This window comes from Micrasema longulum, unplaced genomic scaffold, assembly GCF_059751315.1.
Source record: "Micrasema longulum isolate JH-2025_06_02 unplaced genomic scaffold, ASM5975131v1 h1tg000367l, whole genome shotgun sequence".
In the NCBI taxonomy this organism is placed as follows: domain Eukaryota; kingdom Metazoa; phylum Arthropoda; class Insecta; order Trichoptera; family Brachycentridae; genus Micrasema; species Micrasema longulum.
Window position 1 is genome coordinate 47,541 of NW_028277568.1, and position 25,270 is coordinate 72,810.

Genomic DNA, 25,270 nt, shown 5'->3' on the forward strand with positions numbered 1-25,270 from the left:
GTAAAGTTGAAGAAAATCACATGTGTCATGTTTCTACAATCATGACGATATCTTTGTATGCATTTAGCACAATAGAATTTAAGTTTAAGCAACACTATTTTCATTTAAAAATTACAACAGAAATGGAGAACATTTGAGAAATGGAAATATGGAAGTCTAAACATTTACAGGGCTTATGACCGGTCATTAGCTGGTTTAAATGGCCACTTTACACACTGTGTAGCATTCACATTTTTTCCATGTTTGAATGTCCATATTTATTTTGAAACATTATTTTAATTTTAGTATCATTGTTAAGAGTTGGCAACTGGTGAATTAAAATTCTTTTATTTTTTTTGGGAAAATTATTTCTTTATTTGCCAAATTTTTTAAGACCTCTGGGGTCGCAATTACAAATGCTATCTTCATCAGCACATATCGAGACGATACAAAAATGTGTACATTTGTATGAAAATTTAAAATATCTTCATCTGTATTTGTAATTGAACGTGTTTAGAAAAAAAAAATGTAGTAGAACATAATATTCTATTTTTCATACAAATTTAATTTGACTTAGTAAAAAAAATTTAATATAAATAATAACTTTCCATTGTACTACACGGGCTCAGGAATAGATTAATGCCAATTTAGAGGTTCTACTCTATTATCTTATTAAAGAAATCATTATTCATCCCTCTATTTCAAAAGCCACCAGTGTTTTAGATAAAAATAATAATTGGTATTGACAATAAATATATTTATTCATAACAAAACATTGAAAAAGCAATTTAAAAACAAAGTTAATTGAAAAAACATTATTTTAGATTTAAGACAATAGTTGTGTTGTAGGAAATCAATTTTTGACATATTTTTTTTAATTTTGAAAACATGTGAAAAAAAAGTTTTTTTTCTTGAGTGATCTATTTCACTAAATGTTATTATTTTAGTCCGCCACGCTTGATTTTGTGGGTAAATAATAAGTAAATATTATGTTTTTACAGATAGTGTTTCCCTCGAAACAGCTCCAGAAATCAAAGTAGAAATACCTGAAGAAAGACTAAACACAACAGAATCCACTACATCTCTTTAAGAAATAAAGAGTCCAAATATCAAATCGATTGTATTTAGAATATAATAAACTCCGTTTTATGAATAGTCGATGAATAAAGCCAGATAGAGATTCTTTTCAAGGAAAATATTATAATAACTTAGATGTAATAAATAATTTATTACTTATAAACATGTGATAAATAGGTTACACAATTATACAAAATGCAGAGTCTGAAATAAAGACTCCCGGGAACATATCTGGCAAGAGTCTCCGAGACAGAGTAAGTAACTCGAAGACAAGGGAAATATGCGAGATCGATAATACCGTTAGGTGGGGGAGGCTACGGAGAAGACATTGGTATGCAGATGTGAGGAGAATGAGCCCTCCAGATTTTCTCATATTGCATTGCTGGGCCAACCCCAAGTTAGACAACTCTCCGGCAGACCACATTTCAATGAATTTTCATTACTCACTGAATGATAATTATATTTATGTTCTTCATCTCTAATGTAATATGTTAATATTAACATCTCCCCAGGGAGTTGAATCCAGTCCTTGTCTACAAAAATTTTGACAAACTCAAAATATTGTTGATCCAACAGAAACGTATGCAAAAGAACAAAACAATTGAACATTGCTGAACTTCACTGATTAGAGACGCTCAACTAGTAACTAATATTGTACGTACTTATAGACATGGAACAAAATAATATGATAAAAACAAAAGTAGACATTCACAGTATACGATCGGATGAAATGCATTATTTATAAAGTTCAAAAACGGATCAAAGACAAACAGGATTTTTAAATCAGGGACTTAAACTGTGTTTTGCTTTACCAGAGGAAATGAAAAATAAGATTTAAATTTTTGCCCTCAGAGCAAAACAGAATATCATAAGGAAAATAAATTAAGGCGTGACGTTTTAAACATACATAAGTGATAAATAAAATGTACAAAGTAATAAAAGTAGCACAGGACAGATACATATGCTTTCTCTGTAGGGATCGCAAACGTCGGGGGGACCCGGCAAGGCACTAGAAGAAGAAGAAGAAGAAGAAAGACAAAGTAATAATCCATAATGGTTAATTTGTATAATTTTACATCAAAAAAAAAAATACTTTATGTACTTTTGTAAATACGGTAATTTTTATGTTTTTTAAACATGACAATAAATTTGTACAAATCCAATTGATTTTACATTAAAAAAAAGTTCTTTACAAGTTTTATTTTTCCCAATTCTTAATGTTATATCGATAAAATATTTACAGCGATTTATTTTTTAAAAAATAATTGTGTTTTTATAGTTTACCGAAATAATTAAATTTAGAAGGGACATCTTTAACGAGTAGTAAATAATTACATAGCTCTTAGAAAACGGGTGCTAAATTTTAGTAGATCGAGGTTTGAATTCGAACCTCTGATCTGCAGTCCACGACACTAACCATGGGATCACGACACAACCCAGCTCCATATTGAAGTCTGGACATTTACGCGGCTCACAAAGTGTCCTTGTCAGGTTTCAATTGATACCCTATGTAAAATTCACCACTCTGCCTTCTTTTGAACAGCCATACCCTTTAATGAGGTACTTCAATTCAGGATTTCAAAAAAATTAAATGAGGAACTTCAGCCCTACGGGAAATTTGATTCAAAAAATATTTTCTTGCGCGCAGTAAAAATTAAAGCATTAAATTGTACTGCAAAGTTTCTTGAAAATGTATGAAAAAAATAATAAAAAATATCTTAATAAAAACAAATTCTTTTGAACGACGTCACTGGTTCATATGAATCAACCAATGAGAAGAGAGTTGAGAAAGATATCCGGTGTGCTTACTGTAAACGGACCAATCAGCAGAACTGACAGAAAATAAGCGGAAGAGAACCTCTGACGTCACACGCGGAATTATTTCAGAAATAAAAAACTTTAAAAAATCATAGCGCTGATAATACGATGTATTAAAATTGAAAAAAAAATTTTTGGCTTACTTTAATAGTCTATTGAAAAAAAAATATTTTAAAAACCACTGAACTTCCTCATTATTCCATTTGTTGATTTTTATGAAGTAAAAGAGCTTTGTCCAGACGGAGGAAGAATACAGTTTTGAGTGTGAAATATAACCGGCACCATGGAAGACTATTTTTATGTGTCTAAATCCTAAAAAAGGAAATCAACTTGAGATAAGTCCACCTCGTAGCATAGTGATTGGCAGATTCGCTTATCAAGCTTGAGGTCCTAAGTTCGATTTCCTGGAGGGTATCAATGAAAGATTTGTTTTGAACATTGTTTTACACTGCAATATTTCAATGCTCCTGGACTGGCACCTGAAGTGTAAAATTGATCAACTTACCTTCCTGTAACAGATGATCGAAATATTCTGCATTAAATTTGGCATCACTGTGCCCTATGCACCATCAGTTTGATGATAATGAAAAGAGTTGAAACCTTTCTTGACGTGTGTTACACTTATAATGAAAGAATGAATAATAACATGACATATATTATTAGAACTAATTTTTAATTGTGACGTAAGTTTAAAAAAAATTTTTAAGAATGCATATGTTTACAAGAGCGCAGTTTAAATTAAATTTTCCAATTATCAAATTAATTACCGGAAAAATAAAATAAATTATCCTTTTGCTATAAATTTGCAACGGGACTACTGATGAGTTTTTTAAAGCTGGCGCATTCGCAATACTTACACAAACACATTGTGTAGTATCTGTGAATAAGCTCATGGTGAGACATCGCACGGCATACGCATTATGAAAATAATCTCTGTCTCTTCTGCGCTCAGACGCGCTTATAATGTGCTTGACATAGACAACTATTGCTTTGTTAGTTGCTAATGATATGGCAATAAAATAAACATAGAATGCTTCTGCGTTTGTCTGAATTTCGTTGCGGTTCTTAATAGTAAAAATATAATAATATATATTCGATGTATAGGTATGAAGAAAAACACTGGTTTATAAATACATATTTTAATTTAATCAAATTATGTATAGGTTGAGTTATCTATTAGTGCTGGCGCTTATGCAAAACTTACACAAAAACATATTTGATGGACAGAATATATATTATCTTGATATTATATTAAATGTTTTAAAAATTTATTTTGGATTAGAGCGAAAAAAAACAATCACTTAAGAAAATGTCATATATTTATTTATTTTTATACAAGCATGTTTTTTATTTAATATTTTGCATTCATAATCATAATAATGAATACATTGTAAATAAAATGAACAGTACAAATTATATTGGAAAAAAAGTATACTTATACACTTATTGATAAACAATAAAGATAGCACATTGGGTTAAAATGTAACATAACCTTTTTTTAAATCAACACCCGTAGATTTTTAATGCGTTTGTGTGCAAATGCGCCAGCTTTACCTGAACAACCTGAGCCGCGATTATGAACGACTATTTTCATCGGTATATACTGAGACGGTATAAACTAATATCGATATTTATGTACGAAAGTGTTAATATTTTTATGAAAATTCAAAATATCTTCGTTGTTGACCGGTAATTAAACATGTTTAGAAAAAAACTTGTTAACGTATTTTATTTTTTGTACAGAAAACTTAATTTTACTCAGAATGTAGATAAAATTGAAAATAGATTTCATCTTCACATCATAATCGAGGTCTAGTACCTACGTACCTACCCAAAGCATTTCCCGAACATAGCTTCCAAAAGCGACATCTATCATCTTACTTCGATCCTTGATCACACAAATGCGAAGGAATATTCCTGTTTTACCGGCACATTTAGTTTGACGTTTGACGAAAGATAAACAAAAATAAAAAATATTCTAGGTTAGCTAACATTGGTTCCGGTGTATTTTTGTTTTTGTGATGATTTTTTTACTGAAAATGAAATAAAATACGTTACGCAATGGTTCCAAGTGATAAACCAATCGCTCGTGCATATCCACGGACGAGTTTACGCTCATGATACCTGTTAAATAGTGCACTAAAGGTATGTGACAATATATTATTTACTGCAATCAGATTTGCACGTACTTTGTAGTCCTTATTTACCGAACACGATTAATATTAACAAGGGTATTCTTTTTTGTAAACTTCAATGATATCTCTCCTTTCAAAATAAACACTTCCAACCAAAAAATGACAAACACAATAAATAAAAAATGACATATTTAAATTATCAACTTACCTGTTTTTTTAAATAACTTTTTTCAGAGTCACCTACTTAAATGTATTGTATTACTCTTCTTAATGTTTATTTCAATGAAAACGTATTTGATTGCAAACATTTACAATGTGATTTGTCACATAAAATAGAGCTTGAAAAGTGAAGAAAATCTTGTTTTTAACACTATTTGTTTGAATGTATGAACTATAGAACATAATTTAGATAGGAAAAAACGCGTTTTGAATGAATAGTGTTTGTTTTTTTTATCTTGGATTAAGATATGAACTGTAAAATTTTATATAAAATATTTTTCTTTCAAATTTGGACAAATTGCTTTTTGAATCTGCTTCTCTTTAGTCCACCTGTTTCAATGTTTTTTTTATTCATTTAACTATTTTGACTAAAGTAAATCATGTCTTTCAATGTACTTTATCTATATATCATTGTATTTTCTCAGTTTAATGTAAATATAATACAATATTAATTTCTTCGATCATCTTGACAAACAATATTAAAAACTATAATGAAAATAAAACGTTGTTATTAGCGTTACTCAATTTTTATTATTTTACAAGAACACTACTACAGTTTCGGGAGAGAACGCCCCCCATCGACGGGTGATAACACTTATAACAAAGTTTTATTTTCATAATAATTTATAATGAAGTGTTACGAAGTGAATGCCGATTCAATTAACAATATAATATTAAAAACACTTTTGAAATATTTTAGTCCACCTGTTTCAATGGTATTTAAAATTATTTTAACTATTTTGATTAAAGTAAATTATGTATTGTCTTTCAATGTGCTTTCTCTATATATCATTTTATTTTCTCGGTTTAATGTAAATATAATACAATATTAATTTCTTCCATCGTCTTGACAAACAATATTAAAAACACTTAAAAAATATTAACTCTTGTCTGGTTGTGATGTCACACTACTCTACATACGATACAAGACTTGATATGTCTCTTTTTTTTAATGATGATGTTGTATTTTTTGTAATCTTCAAATATACATTTACACACCGGACTTGGAAAGTAAAATTTGTTAACTATGCGGGATTTTAAATACAAAATAATATTTATCCTTACTATGCGAAGAATGAATGTTCGCCAATATAACAATAAATCTATATAAGAGAGAGATTCAGTCGGTTATTGACAGTGATGGGGAACACATGTAAGATGACCTGCGTATTTATGTTTTTTTAAATTTATTTTACTATAGCAGGGCTAAATTATATTACAATATTTGAGTTTGTCCAAATTCCCTTTACTCAAATAAACGAATGGAAGAATTGAAGAAATATGGATGTTTAAACATAGGCAAAATGGTGAATGTTACACAGTGTGTAAGTGGCCACTTAAACCAGCCAATGACAGGTCACAAGCCCTGTAAATGCCTACACTTCCATATTCCCTTATTTAAGGTATTCTCCATCCCTATTGTAATTTGTTAAGCTAAATAAAAAAAAATCAGGAAAATAATTTAATCATGTAAAATATAATGTACCTACTACATTGTCAATCTTTTAAGCATATTCTTTTAATAGTGCATAGTAAAATTTAACTTATTTAAGAAAGCAGATTATTCAGGTGTTTTAGATCAACAAATATGGGAGAATCTGTTACCTTATCATGAAAATATTATTGAATTAATAGCCTCAATGTTGATCGGTCAATCATAGTAATATTTCCACTTTATTGTTCGGCTCGAGACCTCGTGGTGGCTTTGTGAATCTTTTTTATTTACTCTTGATAAATACAAGTGGTTGTTATTCACTGCGGGACATATCATGTGACTGTGTGCATTGAATCATATCGATTTCAAGTATAATGTTTACTGTTCAATATAGGTTAGTTTAACCAACGATGTAACTCAATAAATGTAACGTGTATAAAAGATGAGAAGCTCTTTTTATAGGGTTTTTTTTATTTCAAGTTAGTATGATATAACAGTCAATTAAGTTTTGACGTACTATATTTATTTACCAAGGTGTTTTTTATTGCATTATTTCACAGTCCCATGGCTCTGATTATAATGGGAAAAACACATCTTATGCGGGCTTCGCTACACTGTAACAAATTAACCCATCGGGTAAAAATCATCAGAAAATGAAATATAATTACTTTTACAAAGAACGCTCTATCTCCTTAACTATCAGTTATTTTTAAGTATTATGATGTGTTGTATTTAAGAAAAAAAATTAGGGCTCAAAAAAAATAATACACAATGAGGAAGTTCAGTGCTTTTTTTTTTTTAAATAGACTATTAAACCATGCCAAATCAATTTATATTTTTATGTATATCGTATTATCAGCGCTATGATTTTTTAAAGTTTTGTATTTTTGAAATTACTCCGCGTGTGATGTCAGTAGTTCTTCTCTGTCAGTTCTCCCGATTGGTTCGTTTAAGGAAAACAAAACGGATATCCTTCACAGCTCTCATATCATTGGTTGGTTCATATGAACCAGTGACGTCGTTCAAAGTAGTGCGTTTTTATTAATATAAATATATATATTTTTTCGTACATTTTCAAGAATCTTTGCTGTACAATTTAATGCTCTAATTTTTACCGCGCGCTAGAAAACATTTTTTGTATCCAATTTCCCGTAGGGCTGAAGTTCCTCATTTCATTTTTTTTGAAATCCCAAATTGATTTTTATACTTACAAAAAACCCACTCAGGATTGTTATTTTTGTAGTAAACTTTTTTTAAGGGTACTGTGTGGAACGTATCGCTCGTGTAAAAAGAGATTCCAGTGTATTACTAGCAAATTGTAATACCTGTTGATCAATTTTATTTAGTTTAATTTCTTGCTTGATTATTTTTATGCAGTAATAAAATTAATTTATGACTATTTTCCGGAAAGCAGCCAATATAATAACGCTTGATAAGAGTCAGTATATGTAAAGCCCATTTGCACTATTTGAAGCTAAGTTACAGTACCCGGCAGTTAATAAAGTACATCGGGTTTAAGAGTGCCGACTTTGTTGAGCGTCGTCTCTGTCACACGAGTCCGGTATCTGTAACATGTGTCGGATTTACCTGGTTGAGGGTTGGAACTCCTTCTCCAGTTGTAGATTGACAGAAAACATGATGTTGTTATTCCAAGGTGTATTTATTACATGGCGAATACATATACGGAACTTTGTTGCGAATCACGAGAGTAACGGCGATGGGTAGTTGAACTGATTGCACTTGGACTACATGCTGGAACTGAGTGACTGTGAGCTGACTTGGCCAGGTTGACTGCGCGTTACCACGCCCTGTAGTCGCTTTATAGTCCTTTGTTCTTCATGTCTCCATGGCGTGAATGTACTGCAGGACGTTCCTCTTATGTAGACGGACGTTTTATATGTAATACTGTTAGTCTTGCAGAATGTAATTTATCATAATATATCATCGATCAATGGACTATAACCCCCACATATGGATGAATGACAAAGACGACGCTCTACAAAGCCGAAGAAAGCCGAATAGGCCGGCAGTCTCTTCTTAAGCCCGGGTACTGTATTTTAGCTCGAAGTATACACGAAATTGAGAAGATATGCATTTACATAAATTTGATGATATATATTTCAACATTGTTTTTCTGTTACTCTCTCGCATATGCCTCCCAGATATTGTGCGAAATAGACACTGCACGCTGGACTGATTCTGCCTAGCTAAAATCGACGTTTCGTTGTTCCGTTTTCTGCACCTCAAAACTGAACCGATTTTGTTTTATTTTTATTTTTAAGTATCATAATAAAATTTTCTGTGTCGGTACATTTTTGTTTTTCTTAATTATTTATCATATTTTTATACCGTACGTACGAAGACGGCAGATAAAACTGGACGATTTTTTTGGTTTTTGGGCAGTCCTAGCCTCCCATAAGACACAATTTGGTCCATCCCCGTAAAAGACGCTTTCTTTGCTTGAATTGCCGACAAGTTTTGTTTATTACAAACGCCATCTAACTTGAAGTTTTTTTATATATTTTTTAATTTTTTAATATATATTTTTTTTATTATTTAAGTGCATATAATATGCATTTGTGTGTTCGTTTTGAATCAACGTTCGCGTATTGTCAAACCTTATTTTATTGTTGTCATTATTTTGTATTTACTGCATTTTGTGGTTATTACCGTATTTTATAGGACTCGTCGCACATTATTCATTCGATGTGTATCAGTTAATTTTTTTTAAAAATGCTTTTTTTTCCGAATACGGTTTTGAAATTTAACATAGGTACTTTAAAAAAAAAAAAAAACAATTTATATCATTTCTTGATTTGAATTTTAACAAAAAGGTTTCTTACTTTTTACTAAGCTCTTTATTGTACCATTTTTAATACAATTACAAGTTTTAAACAATTCTTTTTTTATACTTACGCACCCACACACACGCACCCTCTCCCTCATTCATTCCCACACGCACATGTATCCTCTCCCTCATTCATTCACGCATACACACATTCACATACACATGAATACAAACGTCACACAAATACAATTACTAAACTTATTTTCTTAATTATTATGTGTCATTATATTTACAGTGGATTTTTTTAATTGGCTTTAGCATTGTTAAGATTTTTCTACTTATTTTGTTTATGTAATAGCTGTAAAAATCCCAAATAAAATAAAAATAAAAAACAAATGAAATAAAGGAATAACCCGCTAAGCCTCTATTTTGAGGCTTGTCAGCAGGTGGGATAGAGGGGATATGGAAGGAGGTAATGAAAAATACACCACAACAGCCAGACCAATTGAGAAAAAAACCTTTCTTGGATTTTTCTCTTTCAACTGGCGGAAATCGAACCCGCGACGCCAGTTTTACAGATAGCCGTCTAACTAACGGCGCCACGGCGCCCGTAATTTAGGGATTCATATTGGAATTAAATCCCGATGTATTTTTAGCGTCTAGTTTAGAACAATAAGCTTTTATTTCAATTTTATTCATTTCCTAATAAAATATATACTATTAATAATTTTACATTAAAAAAATATAGATTTTGGGAAGTAACATTGTTTAAAACGTTTAAGCGTTTTTATTCTGCAAAATGTGGTATTCCACTTTTTTTATATTAAAAAATAATAAATATAACATTTTTGACACCTTTTTTTGTTCTATTAAGTACTCTTTATATTAATCTAAACAGCCGAGATAAGTAATTAATCTTATATAAAAAAAAGAAAAAATTGAAATATTAAAAATTATTTAAATTTATTGTAGCAGAGAGGGAAAACATTTTTGAAAAGGTAATATGAAAGTCTAGGAATAACAGGGCTTATGACCTGTCATTGGCTGGTTTAAGTGGCCACTTCACACACTGTGTAACATTTACCATTCTGCCTATGTTTGAACATCCACATTTCCTCAACTCTTCCATCTACATTGAGGGGAGATCCTTAAGCCTACCATCCACCCGCAGCTGTTATAGAGTCCTGGGGGACCCTCTGTTCTCTGTCAGCTGCGCATAGAGGAAAGTTATTATAAAGATTCCTAAGGAACACAAACTCTATGCAGATTAAGGAGGGGGGAGGAGGATGTATGGACAGAGGCCAACACGTCGTCCCCACCCTTCAGGACCCCTCAATGCCTCTGTTTTTTTAATTAAAAAAATATGCATTTACACAAACAATTTACATAAATAAACGTATCCAAATATACAAATACAATATCTAAAACTATAGTAACACAACAAACATAACTTACACAACAAACATAAGTAAAAACACGGATATTTACAATGACAACTCTCAACTCAACTCTTCCATCTGTTGACTTTTGTAAAGTAAAAGAGCTGAAACCTTTATCATGTGGGTGAGATTCATCCGGCTGAACCAATTCACCTACTAGGCAACGCCTGAAAACAATTTTCCAATTTTTATACTTCTTCCTTTACCAGGTAGTTAATTCAACAGTGCTTTGATTATGTCCAAATGCTTGCAGACTGGCTTTCACCATTCTGCCTGGTGGTGGCGAATGTTACACAGTCTGTGAAGTGGCCACTTAAACCAGCTAATGACAGGTCATGACCCCTGTAAATGCCCAGATCTCCATATTACCTTCTCAAAAATGCTTTCCCTCTCTGTTGCAACAAATTTAAATATGAATATTTCCATTGAGAGGAAATCCAGCCACTCTGAGGCATTTGAATATACTCAAAACATTCATATTTAAAATTAGTTTAAAAAATATGTTTTGGAGAAATTTTGATAAGAAATTGTAATGTTATCGAACATTTATATTAGTTATTAACTAAATTAATAAAGCATAAATAATTTCTTTTTTTAAAAGGCGCCTTATGCTAAACATAAATTATTTGACACATTTTGCATAACGACATCCATATATTTATTTATTTTGTTCATTAACGCCCAAAAGGCATTTACAAAAAATAAAAATGAAATACATGCTAACATACTAAATAATAAACAGAATATACAGAAAAAAATTGTGAAATTAGTTAAAAAGGATATGATAAAAAGTTTTACAAAGTAAAAAAAAAAAAAAACAATAATAACAAAGGTATGCAAGAAAAAACAGTAAGCATATAAACAAAAAATGCAAAGATATAAGCTTATGAAATAAATTCTGTAAAGCAAACAATAAATAAAGTGTTACGGTAAGCAAGAAAGACATTTTTAAGTTAAGTTAATAAACAAGCAAGCATATATTATCACGAAAAAATAAGAAATAAAAATATGTATCTATGAAATGCGTATTTGCCAATACTACAATGCAATTCGATATAATAGTAAAAAGTAAAAAACAAGTATAAGGTAATAAAAATAAACTAGTAAGTATTTTTTTTTTAATTTATGAAATTGAATTGTCAATAATAGTTTGACGAGCAGCTACAAATAAACTTGATATTGTGAACTTATAAGATGGTAAAGAATTGGACAGAATGTCTGCAGCCGTTCCATAAGTGTTACCTAACCTACGCACTATGCAGTCTCGGTATCAATGAATTGTTTTGTTGGTTGGAAGAAGTACTGGATCAATGAAACAATAAAGTACTCCTAGTGTTGACAGCGGGTACTCTAAAATTAATCAATTCAAGTATTTTTGGTGCGTCAAAAAGAGAGTTTACAATTGTATCCAGTACAATGAGATCATTAATAGTTCTTCTTTCAGAAAGTGTTGTTAGGTTAAGCAGTGTTAATAAATAGTCATAATTCACATTTTGTCATAATTCACATTTTGTCATAATTCACATTTTGTCATAATTCACATTTTGTCATAATTCACATTTTGTCATAATTCACATTTTGTCATAATTCACATTTTGTCATAATTCACATTTTGTCATAATTCACATTTTGTCATAATTCACATTTTGTCATAATTCACATTTTGTCATAATTCACATTTTGTATTATCGAACCCCGAATTTTCGTTAATAAATAACAACCATTCTTATTATTTTAACTTTTAATAAGAAAAACCAAACCATTGCTTATTTGTTTTGATGAGACGGTTTTTATAATTCACATATGTTCACATTTTTTTTATTGTTTACATTTTTTCGTATGTAATAAAATTGTCGTTTTCTTTCTATGAATATATAATTAGTTATATACCTGTGGAGCCTCCGGTTCTAGGTCGGTTACTCTTGCGATAATTAAATTTGTTGATTGACATTTCCCGGCCAATTTATTAAAGATAATTTTGCATTTAGAAAACTTCTAAGCTCATTGCTCTGAATTTTAAGTAGGGTAATCGGTAGATTAGTTAACAATATGACATATTCATTGTGTAAAAAACGTTCGTGTCCGGGCGAAGAAGATTATTCGTGTATAGAACCTGAACCCAGAAAAATATAAAAGAAAAGCCGGCGCAGCACAGTGTTATGTTTCATTTAAGCCAGACGCTAGAAATTGTCTTTTGAATTCGTGAACGATGACGTCATGGAAATATTCCCAGATATATTTAAAAAATATTTTTTTGTCGGCCTCGTGGCGTAGAGGTAGGTGCATTTGCCTACCATGCAGGAGGTCTCGGGTTCGATTCCCGTCATGGTTTACATGAAATATTTATTCAAAAAGGCGTTTTTACACCAGAATTTTTCATAGTTTCTTGTCTGGCACCTGAAACGTAAGACTGATGATTTTACCTTCAACTAACAAAAATAATCAAGATACGCTGCTATTTGTATACCAATGCAGCGCCATATGCACTATTAGATGTGAAAAGGGAATAAATAAATAAAAAAATAAAATAATAAAAAATGACGTATAAAAAAATATATATATGTCCCGACTCTTATTAGAAAATTCCGTGTCAACTCGGGACTCATCTGAACTAAAATAAATATATTTTATAAACTAAAAAACCACACTCCACTTTTTTTACACACGCATCCTCACACACAAAAAAAACTCGCACACATGCACTTCTATGAATTATATTTAACTGAACTGGATTTTTATAATTGTATTTATGTGGAAAACTGATTTGGCTTTATTTTATGTTTTTTTTATAATGTTGTGTATATTTTTTTGTATTGCTGTTGTTTTTCTTAATAAACAAAAAATAAAAAAAATACCTAAATAAAATCCAAACTGAAAATACCTGACTAAATTGCAAAAAGGCAATCGTTTGTTTAGTAACCTACCTATCCGACCATGTGCCCTGTTAGCACCTACAAATTATCTACCTAATTTAGAAGTATGGTTGGAGCAAGTTTTTATACATTTTTTTTTATCTAAACTCGTGCTTAAAATTAATTCATACTCAGCTATAGACAGGATCCACGTTCATGTCCTGCGCGGTAAGAGGTGCTGGCGTGGTAGAAGCTCCCCGCTCCCGCGTCTCACACCCGATGGGCCCCTGTCGTTAGTGCCGTTCGTGCCGCTTTGATAGGCGTGATCGATATTTGGATTTCTATTATAATACAAGTTTAGTTTTCATCTAAATTTTAAAAGTATGTTTTTAAATAAGTGCAACAAATTCATAATACACTTTTAATCTCAGAGTAATAATGCGTAACCTAGAGAGAAGTCGCAAGCGATGTTGGTTTGTTGGTTAGCAACCATTTTGTTTTGTCGACAACAAACACATAACGGTTCTGTCGGATGCTTTTGTCGGTGTGGTTGGCTTTGTTTGTAAATAACTTGGATATTTACGTTATAATAAATAAAAATCGACTATGGTGAATTGCAGTATGCTTGGTTGCAGCTGTAGGTGGGTCAAAGGTGTTAAAAGAGTTAGTTTTCGCAGGTAATTGATTCCGAATATTTTCCCATGATTTACATTGATTTTTGCCATTTTTTGTCCCGACACGTGTATTATGTTGCTTAAAAACTTTCTTATATCAACAAATTATTTACTTCAGATACTATTTTTTCTCAATTCATGGAAAAATTTGTGAATTAAAGTATGTTTACTATTGGTAATGACAGTTGATTAAGGACAATATGTGAGGTCCGCACTAGGCCTCTATATAAAGTTTGAGTCTTTATCGAGTAGAGGTTGATTCAAATTTTACTCAAAAATAGCAACGTTAACCTTCAAATCGCATCTTAAATGACATGTCCAAATTTCAGGCCGCTACGACTCGCTGTTTCGGAGATGTGACGGACAAACAAACAAACCCAGCACCGGACTTTGATTCCATGGAGTATATTGTGATTAAAATGAATAAAAAATAAACACACACATGTATTTGCAGTTTTATAAAATAAATATATGCGAATTATAGAAAAATAAATAAAAACACAGGTACAAATTCAAAAGTAATTACAATGTAATGACATTAATTTGTAATGTCTATTTGGCAATTCTCGACCCGAGTACGGCCCATTGTTTTGCTGCGAACTGTAGCTAACTCAATACCCAATAGTCATAGAATGGTTTTTCTACGTTTGGGCTCCTCTATAGCTTGGCGCATTATTACTCTGAGGTTTTAATAGTATTGAGCGGCCGGAAAACAATACTCGATTTATCTCACTCGATTTATCTCACTGTAAAAAATAAATTTAGTTATTATATTTTTTCCATCTGTTTTACTATCTTTCTGAGAGAACGTATCGAGAGTCGGCCTTGTAATCGCTCAGTACTTACCTCAGTAGATAAATACAGACGATCGTTAAGCTTATCGTTTTGGCAATGGTTAAAAGTCATATAAAAATCATATTCATGCGAACTTTTTTTTGCTTGAATTGAGATTTATTGGAGTTTATAATCGCTTTGAAGTGAGCACTTTCTATCACAGAAGCCTATTTGAAATATAAATGAGAACTATTTTAAATGATAATGAAGTAAGAAACGCGGATTGATTTTTGCGGTCATTGATTGGTTTGTTTTGATCATATGATGTCGATATGGCAAGTAGGTAGAACATACCGAGGTATGATATAGATAGTACAGAAGTTAAGTATACAGTCTCTCCTTTGCTCTATAATGCTTGCCTTTATGATATATATGCAGTCATCCATAATTCAAATTTCTTGATGTATGCTGACGATAAAAAAATATATTTGAATATTAAAGATACTAGTGACTGCTATAATCTCCAAGACGATCTTCACCGATTAACAGATTACTATGAAAAAAAATTCATAAATGTAAATGTCTCAAAATGTTTACTCATTTCTTTTTCACGTAGCTCCAATCCTATTTCACATCAATATTTTTTAAGTAATCAAGCTATACAACGAGTTGAAAGTGTTCGTGATCTTGGTGTGATTCTAGATAAAAAACTTACGTATGAAAACCACATCGAAAATATAGTGAACCGGGCACACAGAAACTTAGGTTTTGTTATCCGCACTTGCCAAGTTTTTAATGATATTGGTAGTATCAAATTAATTTATTTCGCTTACGTTCGTAGTCTCCTTGAATATGCCTCCTCTGTGTGGTCTCCCCAGTATTCCATACACAAGATAAGGCTTGAAAATATTCAGAAAACATTTTTGAGACATCTCAATTGGAGATCCAGATTTACAGACCTTAACTATAAAACTTCTTGTCATAAACATAATATACTTAGTCTTGAGGATCGTCGTTTGTTATTAGATATGGGTATCTTACATGACATTCTTAATGGACGTCTTGATAGTCCTGTTCTGGTTTCTGAGTTGGCCCTTAACGTACCTGGCTACCGCACCCGTCACACGAATCTATCTCTTTTTCATGTACCCACAGTTCGCACCAACTATGCTCAGAACTCTCCTCTGATTCGCTTGACGCGTAATTATAATTTATTTTTCAATAACATAGACATATTTAATTGCAGTAAACTCACTTTTAAAACCAAAATTAAAAAACTATTATTTGAAAAAAATTATATTTCGTTATAAAATATATATATATATATATATTTTTACATTATAATTTTAAATTGTTTCTATTCACTCATATCAAATACACACTTACCCTGTCCTTAAACCTACCCTCATACCCATATACAATCACACACATATTCACATACCTACCACAACCACACTCCACTTTTTTACACACGCATCCTCACACACAAAAAAAAACTCGCACACATGCACTTCTATAAATTATATTTAACTGAACTGGATTTTTATAATTGTATTTATGTGAAAAACTGATTTGGCTTTATTTTATGTTTTTTTTATTATGTTGTGTATATTTCTTTGTATTGCTGTTGTTTTTCTTAATAAACAAAATAAATAAATAAATAAATACACAGATGAAGATAGCGTTCATAATATTGAGGCCCTGATTTTTGTCGAAATTCAACCGGGAAGCTTCGCAACACTACTGCATTTCTTCCGCACGCCATGAACGTATACCCCGTCAATAGCTCAACAGGTACTTTAGTAGAATTTTACACTCCAAATAAAAATAATCGTGCGAAGCCCCCTGTTCCAGATTTGGTGATAAAAAACGACTAAAAAACTATTCGCGGTTGAATCAGCGAAGGCTCTACTCCCAGGGCCGCGATTACAAACGCTATCTTCGTCGGTACATATCGAGACAATAAAAAGCAAAATCGGTATTTAAGTATGAAAATGTGTATATTTAGATGAAAATTTCAAGTATACTCGACGGTAACCTGTTATTGAATTTGTCTAAAAAAAAATGTATATTATGTTTTTCATACTAACTTAATTTTAACTCCTGTATTTTTATTAAAGTCTCTATTAAGCTCACCCCCTCCCTCCACCCCCTCTACCTTTTTAAAACTATTTCTTACACAACATAGAATATTTTAATAATTTGATCAGTGCATGTTTGTCCTAATCAGTGCATGTGCTGATTAAAATGCATGCCGTGTTAGTTTTATGTTTTTGTGCAACAACTATGGTGAAGGTGTATAGTGAGTTTTGCATGTTGGTTTAATTGGTGTCCTGGCAAAGAGACGGGTACGTCTCGAAACTGGTAGACATAGAAAAGTCGGAAAGTGGTTTTATGCAAATATTTAATAACATTTACTAACTCATTTTACGCGATTTTGTGACTTGACACATTTTTGCATAACACTGATCAAATATTAACTTACCATTGTTATACAGGCACAGATCTTAATACATTGATGTAAAATAAAGCCACTTTGGAAACGGAAAATTCATTTGCAAATCACGATCAATTATGCTCGAGTATTATCTTAGCTTTTTTGAGTATGTGTCTTGTGACATCGCTGATTTTAGTGTGGAAATGTATGTATGATTGATCGAAAGTGATAAAAAATGCCATCAATAATAAATCTCGATGCATACTACAGTATTGTTCGAATTTATGTGAACACAAGTGATAATTTGAAAAAGCAACCTTTATTAGTTATAAAAAACGGAGAAATGAATACAATTTAAGTTGTTTTTATAGAAAATGAGTCCTCCCTTCGCTTTTATAACTTCTTCAAAACGTTTGGGCACAGAATCTACAAGCTTTTTTTTACACTTTTCTGATATTTGCTGGTCTCGAAACCATCAATTGATTACAGCCTCAATCACTTTTGTTTTTTTTTGTGCAATCTGTTTTACGAAGTCTAGCTTTCACAACAGCCCAAAGATTTTCAATAGGATTAAGGTCCGGTGAGTTTCCTGACCATCCAAAGCATGATATCTTTTTGTCCTTGAAATATGTCATCATGAACATGGATACGTGGCATGGAGCCGAATCTTGTTGAAAAACTCCCTCAGCGTAAACATCAACTTAGTTCAGCTTCCAATCTCTGTTCTAGCAACTATTCTCGTGGTACAAGTGTTCTCTGTATTTTTGCGAGTTAATCATTCCTTCGATCGGCACAAGGTATCTGGTACCTTTATAAAAAAAGCAGCCCCAAAACATCTTCTTTAACGGATGTTTAACTCTTTGTTCAATATGAGCTGTCGTAATATTTTTATTGTTTTCCTAACGAAACGAGATCGCTGTCTTTGTACCAAAAATAATTTTCATTTAAGCACATCACTTTTCTCTAATCTCCAACTGTCCAACTCGCATACTTTTTGTCCAATCATATCGTTTTTTTATAATGGCAGCAGTCAATAACTGTTTTTTAGGTCTGATTTTTTTTCTCCCCCTTCAATAAGTCGTTTTCGTACGGCGGAGTCATAAACAATAACTCCAGCGTGTGCTAAGCCTTGCTAAAGGCCTTGGCTGGTTTTCCTAGGGTTTAATTTACTTTTTCTTATCAAAAAAGTTTCGTCCTCTGCTGTTGTCTTTCTTTTCCTTCCACATTTCTCTTTTTTGTTCGCTTCAATCCCAAGTCCCAGTGTCTTCTTTCTGCTGCGAAATCTTCCTGACAGCTCCTAAACTTACACCACACTCTTTGGCAATATCTCTTTGAGCCTTTGATGTGTGTTCATTCAAAGTCACAATTTTAGTGCGCTTTTTGAAAGCAATATCCATCTTCACAAATAAAGCCTTAATTCACTAAAAACACAACCATTATTTTTTTTAAAAACCAATGCAACGCGTCTGTATCTTGCTTTGTGTCATAACTCACTGGCTGACAGAACAGAAAAACAAAATTGCCGCTTCTTTGACGTAAGAGTGTTGCCAACTGTGAAAAAAATTTGAATTTTTTTATGACAAACAAACAAAAAATATCACGCCGTTTCCATGTAAAGGTAGGCAGAGAGGATAGAACGCCACATCACTCTATCTTTTCATACAGATCTCGCTTCCTCTACATTTATACATCTTCCCATGCACGCGCGCCGATTATTCCGACTTTTAATATGTCCACCTTCAAGTATTTGTTGGATTTGGTATTTGTTGCATTTATCAACATTCGCATCGTAAATATTTTAGTCGTTCTTTCGCTGCCCATTCGCTCTACATGTCCAAACCAACGCAGGGCACCTTTCTTGATTTTGTCGATAATGCCTATCTCAGCCTTGCATAATGTACGAGATGATGTATTCACATTAATTCGAACAATACTATATAAGGCTATTTGCGAAAACGGGACAAGTCAAATATTTGTCGTCGACAAATTTATCAGAATTTTTACTCTCGCAATATCGAAATGCTTTGAACCGAATTTAAACTGTATTTTACCGCTGCTGCAAAATATCTCAGATGTATTCCATTTTTTTAAAGACACTTGGTGACATCACTTTTAATTACAACACGTCTGTGTAACTTGTTTTTTTTTATGCATCTTATTAATTTATCGTTATCGTTACCGTTACAAACTATTTTAACCCCTTTCTCCGCAATGTATTCTATAAGACACATATTTTTTTTTCTCATGTACTAAAACACTAGTAAAATAGCATTTAGTTAAAACTTGTTTACCGTATATTTCATTCTCATTCTCGCATTATTACAATCCATACTGATATATTAAATGCGATAGTGTGCTTTTTTGTGTTTCCTTCACGTCTCAACGGAGCGACCGATTGACTGAATTGTTTCAGTTTCAGTGCTGCAGAGCAGCGTTTATTTTATAATTTAAAAATACATATAAGAATTTGTTACCCACTAAGTCTAAAGACTTTTCGGTGGGACGCATTTTTTTATTGACAGGTTTATATTACATTTATTTTATTTATATTTTACAAATTTATTTATAAACAAGCACTATGAAGTATCTAGCAGCTTCTCGCGGGGGTAGAGAGTGGTTCATTTGAGGATTTTTATTTTTTGCATGCGACTACACCATAAATTCATACATGGTCACACTGATGATTAAACATCAAATGATGTGGCAAGTCTTTCCCTGAACATTCGCTCCATAGTCGAAACCAACTCAGAACGCCTTTCTTGATTTTATCTATAATTTATTTATGTATTTCACAGTTTTAAAATGTACAGAGTTTATTTGTTTCAGGTCCCGACTAGCTAGGAAATTCCTGTGTTTAGGAAGGACTTTATTTTTTTCATGTGTTTTTTTTTAATTTCATCAAATTATGCTTAATAAATTCAAAGAATAATAATAACATTAGAAAAAATCAATATAAATATAAATTAGAAAACATGCAGGTAATAATAGTAAATAAATGAGACATAATTATTATAAATTAGAAAACATACCGATAATATTAAAAATTGAACCACAAATACACATTATAAAATATAACATTAGTAATAAAGAAATTAAACAAAAATAAAAATTGGAAAACATACCGATAATAATAAAAATTGAAGCATAAATACAAGTTTGAAAATATATCGTTAGTAATTAAAAATTGAAGAACAAAAATAAACTACAGAATATACCATTTATAATTTTTTTTTAAATAAGATACGTGTAAAATACTAGTATTAAAAAGAAAAATAAAACATATGTAAATGAATAAACATAAGAAGTAAAAATGAAATATACATAAAAACAAAAAGAGATTTTTTTCAATTAAATAATGCTCGTCCCAGCCTTACATAATGCACGAATCTCGACATTTGCGCATACTTAGTTTTACCACACATTCTTTTGAGAGATGGCATTTTGACAGCATTCAGCGTATTTCCATTTTGTTTTTCTAATTCCATACTTTGCTCCCATACGTAATCCTTCAGGACTCCGTTGTGAACTGCTTAGTTACCTCCTGCAAAAAACATTTAAGTACATATTTTAAAGGGTTTTTTTGTGGTTTTTCGTAATGTAGTCAATTTTTGCATATCAATGTTACGAACCGATAAATGTACCACACGCCACACTACGCCTACATCATAAGTGACCACGATTGAATCAGTCATTAGAGAAACCCTATCAGTCATTATAATAAAAACTTTTTTTTAAATTAAAAATAAATCCTTTCGTTCTTATGAGATACCCAATTTTTTTGTATATTTTTTTTCATTTGTTTATTTTTCCAAACATATATTATTTACATAGAAATATAATTACAAAACTACACTTTTGAAAAATACATCTTAAAATGAAGCTTTAACATGAATTGGAAAAAATGCCCACAAAGACTACAGCGTCTGAGCGTGGGCCATTCCTTTTTTAATTATTAAAAAGTTTATAGCACAAAAATATGGTATGACATTACCATGAAAAGAAAAGAAAGAAAAAAAAAAGAAAAAAAAAAGAAAAGTTAAAAAAATTAATGTAGAACCAAATTAACATATGCTGAAAAACGAAAATATGATTTATTTTTTTAAATATTTCTGTTTTTAGTGCCATTTTAAATGGGCTGTAAATAACTCACTATTGGAAAATGAGAATCATTTTCGAGTAGAGTGGGGTTCGAACCTCTGATCCGTGAGTTCACAACATTTGTCACGGGACCATAACCCGTTTTATCTTCAATTTTTTAACATGTCGTACATATTAGCTAGATCTCTCACGAATATTTAAAAATATGTCCAGAATTGACGTATACATTTCGACGCTGGAAAAGAAAAAGTTACCAATCGACATGTAGAAACTTTACAGAAGAGCCATTAAAGTTTTTTTTTTAATTAATAAAAAAAAACTCAATTTTTTTTATTATGTTGGCGTGATTCTTCCATAATATAAATAAAAAATTAAAATACAAGATTCTTTGTTAATAAAAAAAAACTTTGGGTCTTCCGCAAACTTTCTACTTGTTGCTTGGTATTTTTTTTCTTTTCTTCATCGATAAAAAATATTTAAGAAAACCAATTTTGCGGAATCGATTAGAGAATCGTTTTAATTAATGTGTAACAATAGTTTTATTTAATCTTTATTCAAGAGCAAAAACACAAATAAGAATAATTTAGAATGCTAATAAAGTAACTAAGTGAGAAATGAAGAAATTACAGAACGGACGCAGCAAACTTCGGTGACAGCTGTCATCAAGCTAAGGCAATATGGTTGGATGGACCATTATGTACGAGTACAGAGTACGTTTTTTCAAAGGGAGAGTTTGCCTTTTACTTTTATTTAGTTCATTTTTGAAAGTTTTTAATATTTTTTGTGTTTATTTACTTTTTGCTCCATATTTTAATAAATCTTTATGATTTTTGTAACGCATGCTGTCGACAGTTATAAAAGACTCATGATTCAGTTATGCTTTGTAATTTTTTATTTTCGGAGTGTTTAAAGTGTTTCTAATAAATAAATGTTTTTTTACTATAAATTAATATTTGAAAGATAAAATTGAATATATTAAAATGCATTAAATATAACAAATGGAAGCAATAGACACCATAGTCCTGCATAATATTTTAACTGTGTGTTTTCTGAACTTTTTTATCGTTTATTTCTTGTTTTTTTACAAAAACGAAATATTTGCGTTCTTATGATTTACCCAAATATTTAATTTTGAGGGCCATTTTTGACGAGTTGTAAATAACTATTAAAAAATGAAAATCATGTAACGGTAGTGTGGGATTCGAACCACGGACCTTTGATCCGTGACAGGACCACACCACGACTCATTTTTTAATTGTTTTTTTGAAGTTATTTTTTATTATTGTATTTTTTAATCAGTTTTCGCTAGACTGTAAGAAATTGCGAGCGACAATAAGTCCGCCATCTAACCATGTCTACTTTTGTGATTATGTTTGTATTAATCACATTGTATACTATGGTTAGTAAAGATGAATTATTTATATTAATTATAGTTATAATTATTGTTTAAAAAACTCACTATACAATTCCAGATAAACTGAAAAATTATAATGTTTTGTATTTTTGTTAAAAAAGTACTTTATTTTCTTACCGCCTTTTGTTTTTTTCTCTTTTTCATTGCTTTTTCATTATTTAAATTACAAATCGAATATATGTACTTTTCATATGATTTAATCCTTAATATTTTTTCACTTTATAATTTTGTCTCCTGTAAAATTTTCACTTCTGAGAATTCTCTAATGCCTAATTCAATTTAAGCGCTATGACGTCATATCTATTCGGTGTGTGATATTTTTAGGATCCCGATAAGGATGTTATTTTAACTGTCAGCTTTTAATATTCACATTAAATATAGTCACGAAGGACCATATTATTATATTATCGTGTCATAGTCGCTAAAACATCATAACTTTCTTCTTAAATAATTTTATCATGGAAAATAATTTGAGAATCAAATTTTATTTCGAATATTTATTTTATCGGTTTTTAAAAAATTAACATGCATTAAGTAAATATGCTTATAATACTTTTAATGAGGAAGTTCAAGGCTACATTAAATTAAAAATAAGAGCATTTAATTGTACGGTGAAGTTTCTCCTAAATATATTTTTAAAATATATAAAAATATTTTCATATAAATTGGCTATTTTAAATGACGTCACAAGTTCTTTGAAATCAACTGACGATAGAGTGCTGTGATAGATTTCCGTTTTCCGGGAAGCCAAGTCACCAATCTGGGCGAGAGAAGTGTGCTTGTCAATTTAATTGATGGATGCATCAAGAAAATAGGAAACTGGATGGCTGAAAACAGACTAACATTAAATCCATCGAAAACTGAATAACTGTGGGTGGCTTCAGCCAGACGACAGAATTTGATCCAGGATACGGCTCTACCCAATGTAGGGAGTACCGCTTTACCCACCGCTTTACCCACCGCTAAACTACTGGAAGTTTTACTCAATGCTGACCTTTCTTTTGACGCTCAAATTAGTAGAACGATAAGTTCATGCTTCTACCAGCTAAGACAAATTAAATGCATACGCAAAAATTTGCCGGTTGATGCGGCCCGTCAATTAATAAATGCGTTTGTAGTGTCTAGAGTCGATTATTGTAATGGTATCTATGCAGGTCTACCAATGAAAAAAATGACTCGTCTACAATCTGTATTGAATGCCGCAGCGATACTTATTTTCGGAATCTCTAAGTTCAGTCAAATCACTCCACTACTTCGGGAACTACACTGGCTACGTTTTCCACAGAGGGTCGAATACAAACGCTGTTGGCTTATGTATAAGTCACTGCACTACTCTGCTCCGGAATATCTAAGGGAACTATGCATTCCAGATGAACTAGCTGACAGGCGTCTCACGCTTAGATCAGCTACGTCTACGGCGAGAGAAAAAGTTATTATACCTCTACGCAAACAGCACACTAAATTTAGTGAACGCGCATTTGCGGTCGCAGGCCCTATGGCATGGAATGCTCTCCCTGATGAGAAAACTTTAAACCCACTTGTTCTCTTAATCATTTGAATAAATCCGTAGCATGTGACAACAAAATAAATTGTTTTAATTAAATTACAAATTTAAAAGCTTCAATTAAATTAATTTCACAATAGAATCACTATGTAAAGCGCCCTTGAGGTATTTTATTACGAAAATGGCGCTATATAAGCTATCCATACTAATAATAATAATTCACCAAAGAGAACTAGCGACATCATGCGAGGAGTAATTGAAAAAAATAGAAAACTTTTAATAATTTGAACGAGCACTAAATAAATAGTCCAGATCTTGTCTTGATGTCCCATATGTTAATGCTTCTTTGTTTTTTTTAAAAATGATTTCAACTATTCTTGTATTTATTTATTTATATACGGCATTTCTGCCATTTACATATATGTGGTATAAAGAGTGCTTAGAAATAAACATATTAAAAAAAAAAAAAAATCGAGTATGAAATATTAATATACTCGTACTGTACACATTATTAATTACTTGAAATACATACATATTTTAAAGAAATTATACAATAACAAAATACATTAATCAATCAAATTATGACTATTCCAACCCAATCTTCTGAGGATGATTTGCTCTTTTTGA

The 25,270-nt window shown here is 31.2% G+C and overlaps 2 protein-coding genes across 3 annotated transcripts in view; both read left to right on the forward strand.

Annotated features, from left to right (window-relative positions):
• The window catches only part of LOC148282173 (sodium-independent sulfate anion transporter-like), a 40,699-nt gene extending 38,634 nt beyond the window's left edge, over positions 1–2,065 (forward strand). For both annotated transcript variants that reach the window (XM_088225526.1, XM_088225527.1), the window contains exon 12: positions 981–2,065. In XM_088225526.1, coding sequence (XP_088081652.1) covers positions 981–1,069 — 89 coding nt within the window. In that variant the 3' untranslated portion in view covers positions 1,070–2,065. The remainder of the gene's footprint in view (positions 1–980) is intronic.
• A 2,784-nt stretch (positions 2,066–4,849) lies between these two features.
• Positions 4,850–25,270, forward strand: part of LOC148282174 (sodium-independent sulfate anion transporter) — a 110,856-nt gene continuing 90,435 nt past the window's right edge. The window contains exon 1 of the mRNA XM_088225523.1: positions 4,850–5,019. The gene's annotated coding sequence lies outside the window, so the exon portion shown is untranslated. The remainder of the gene's footprint in view (positions 5,020–25,270) is intronic.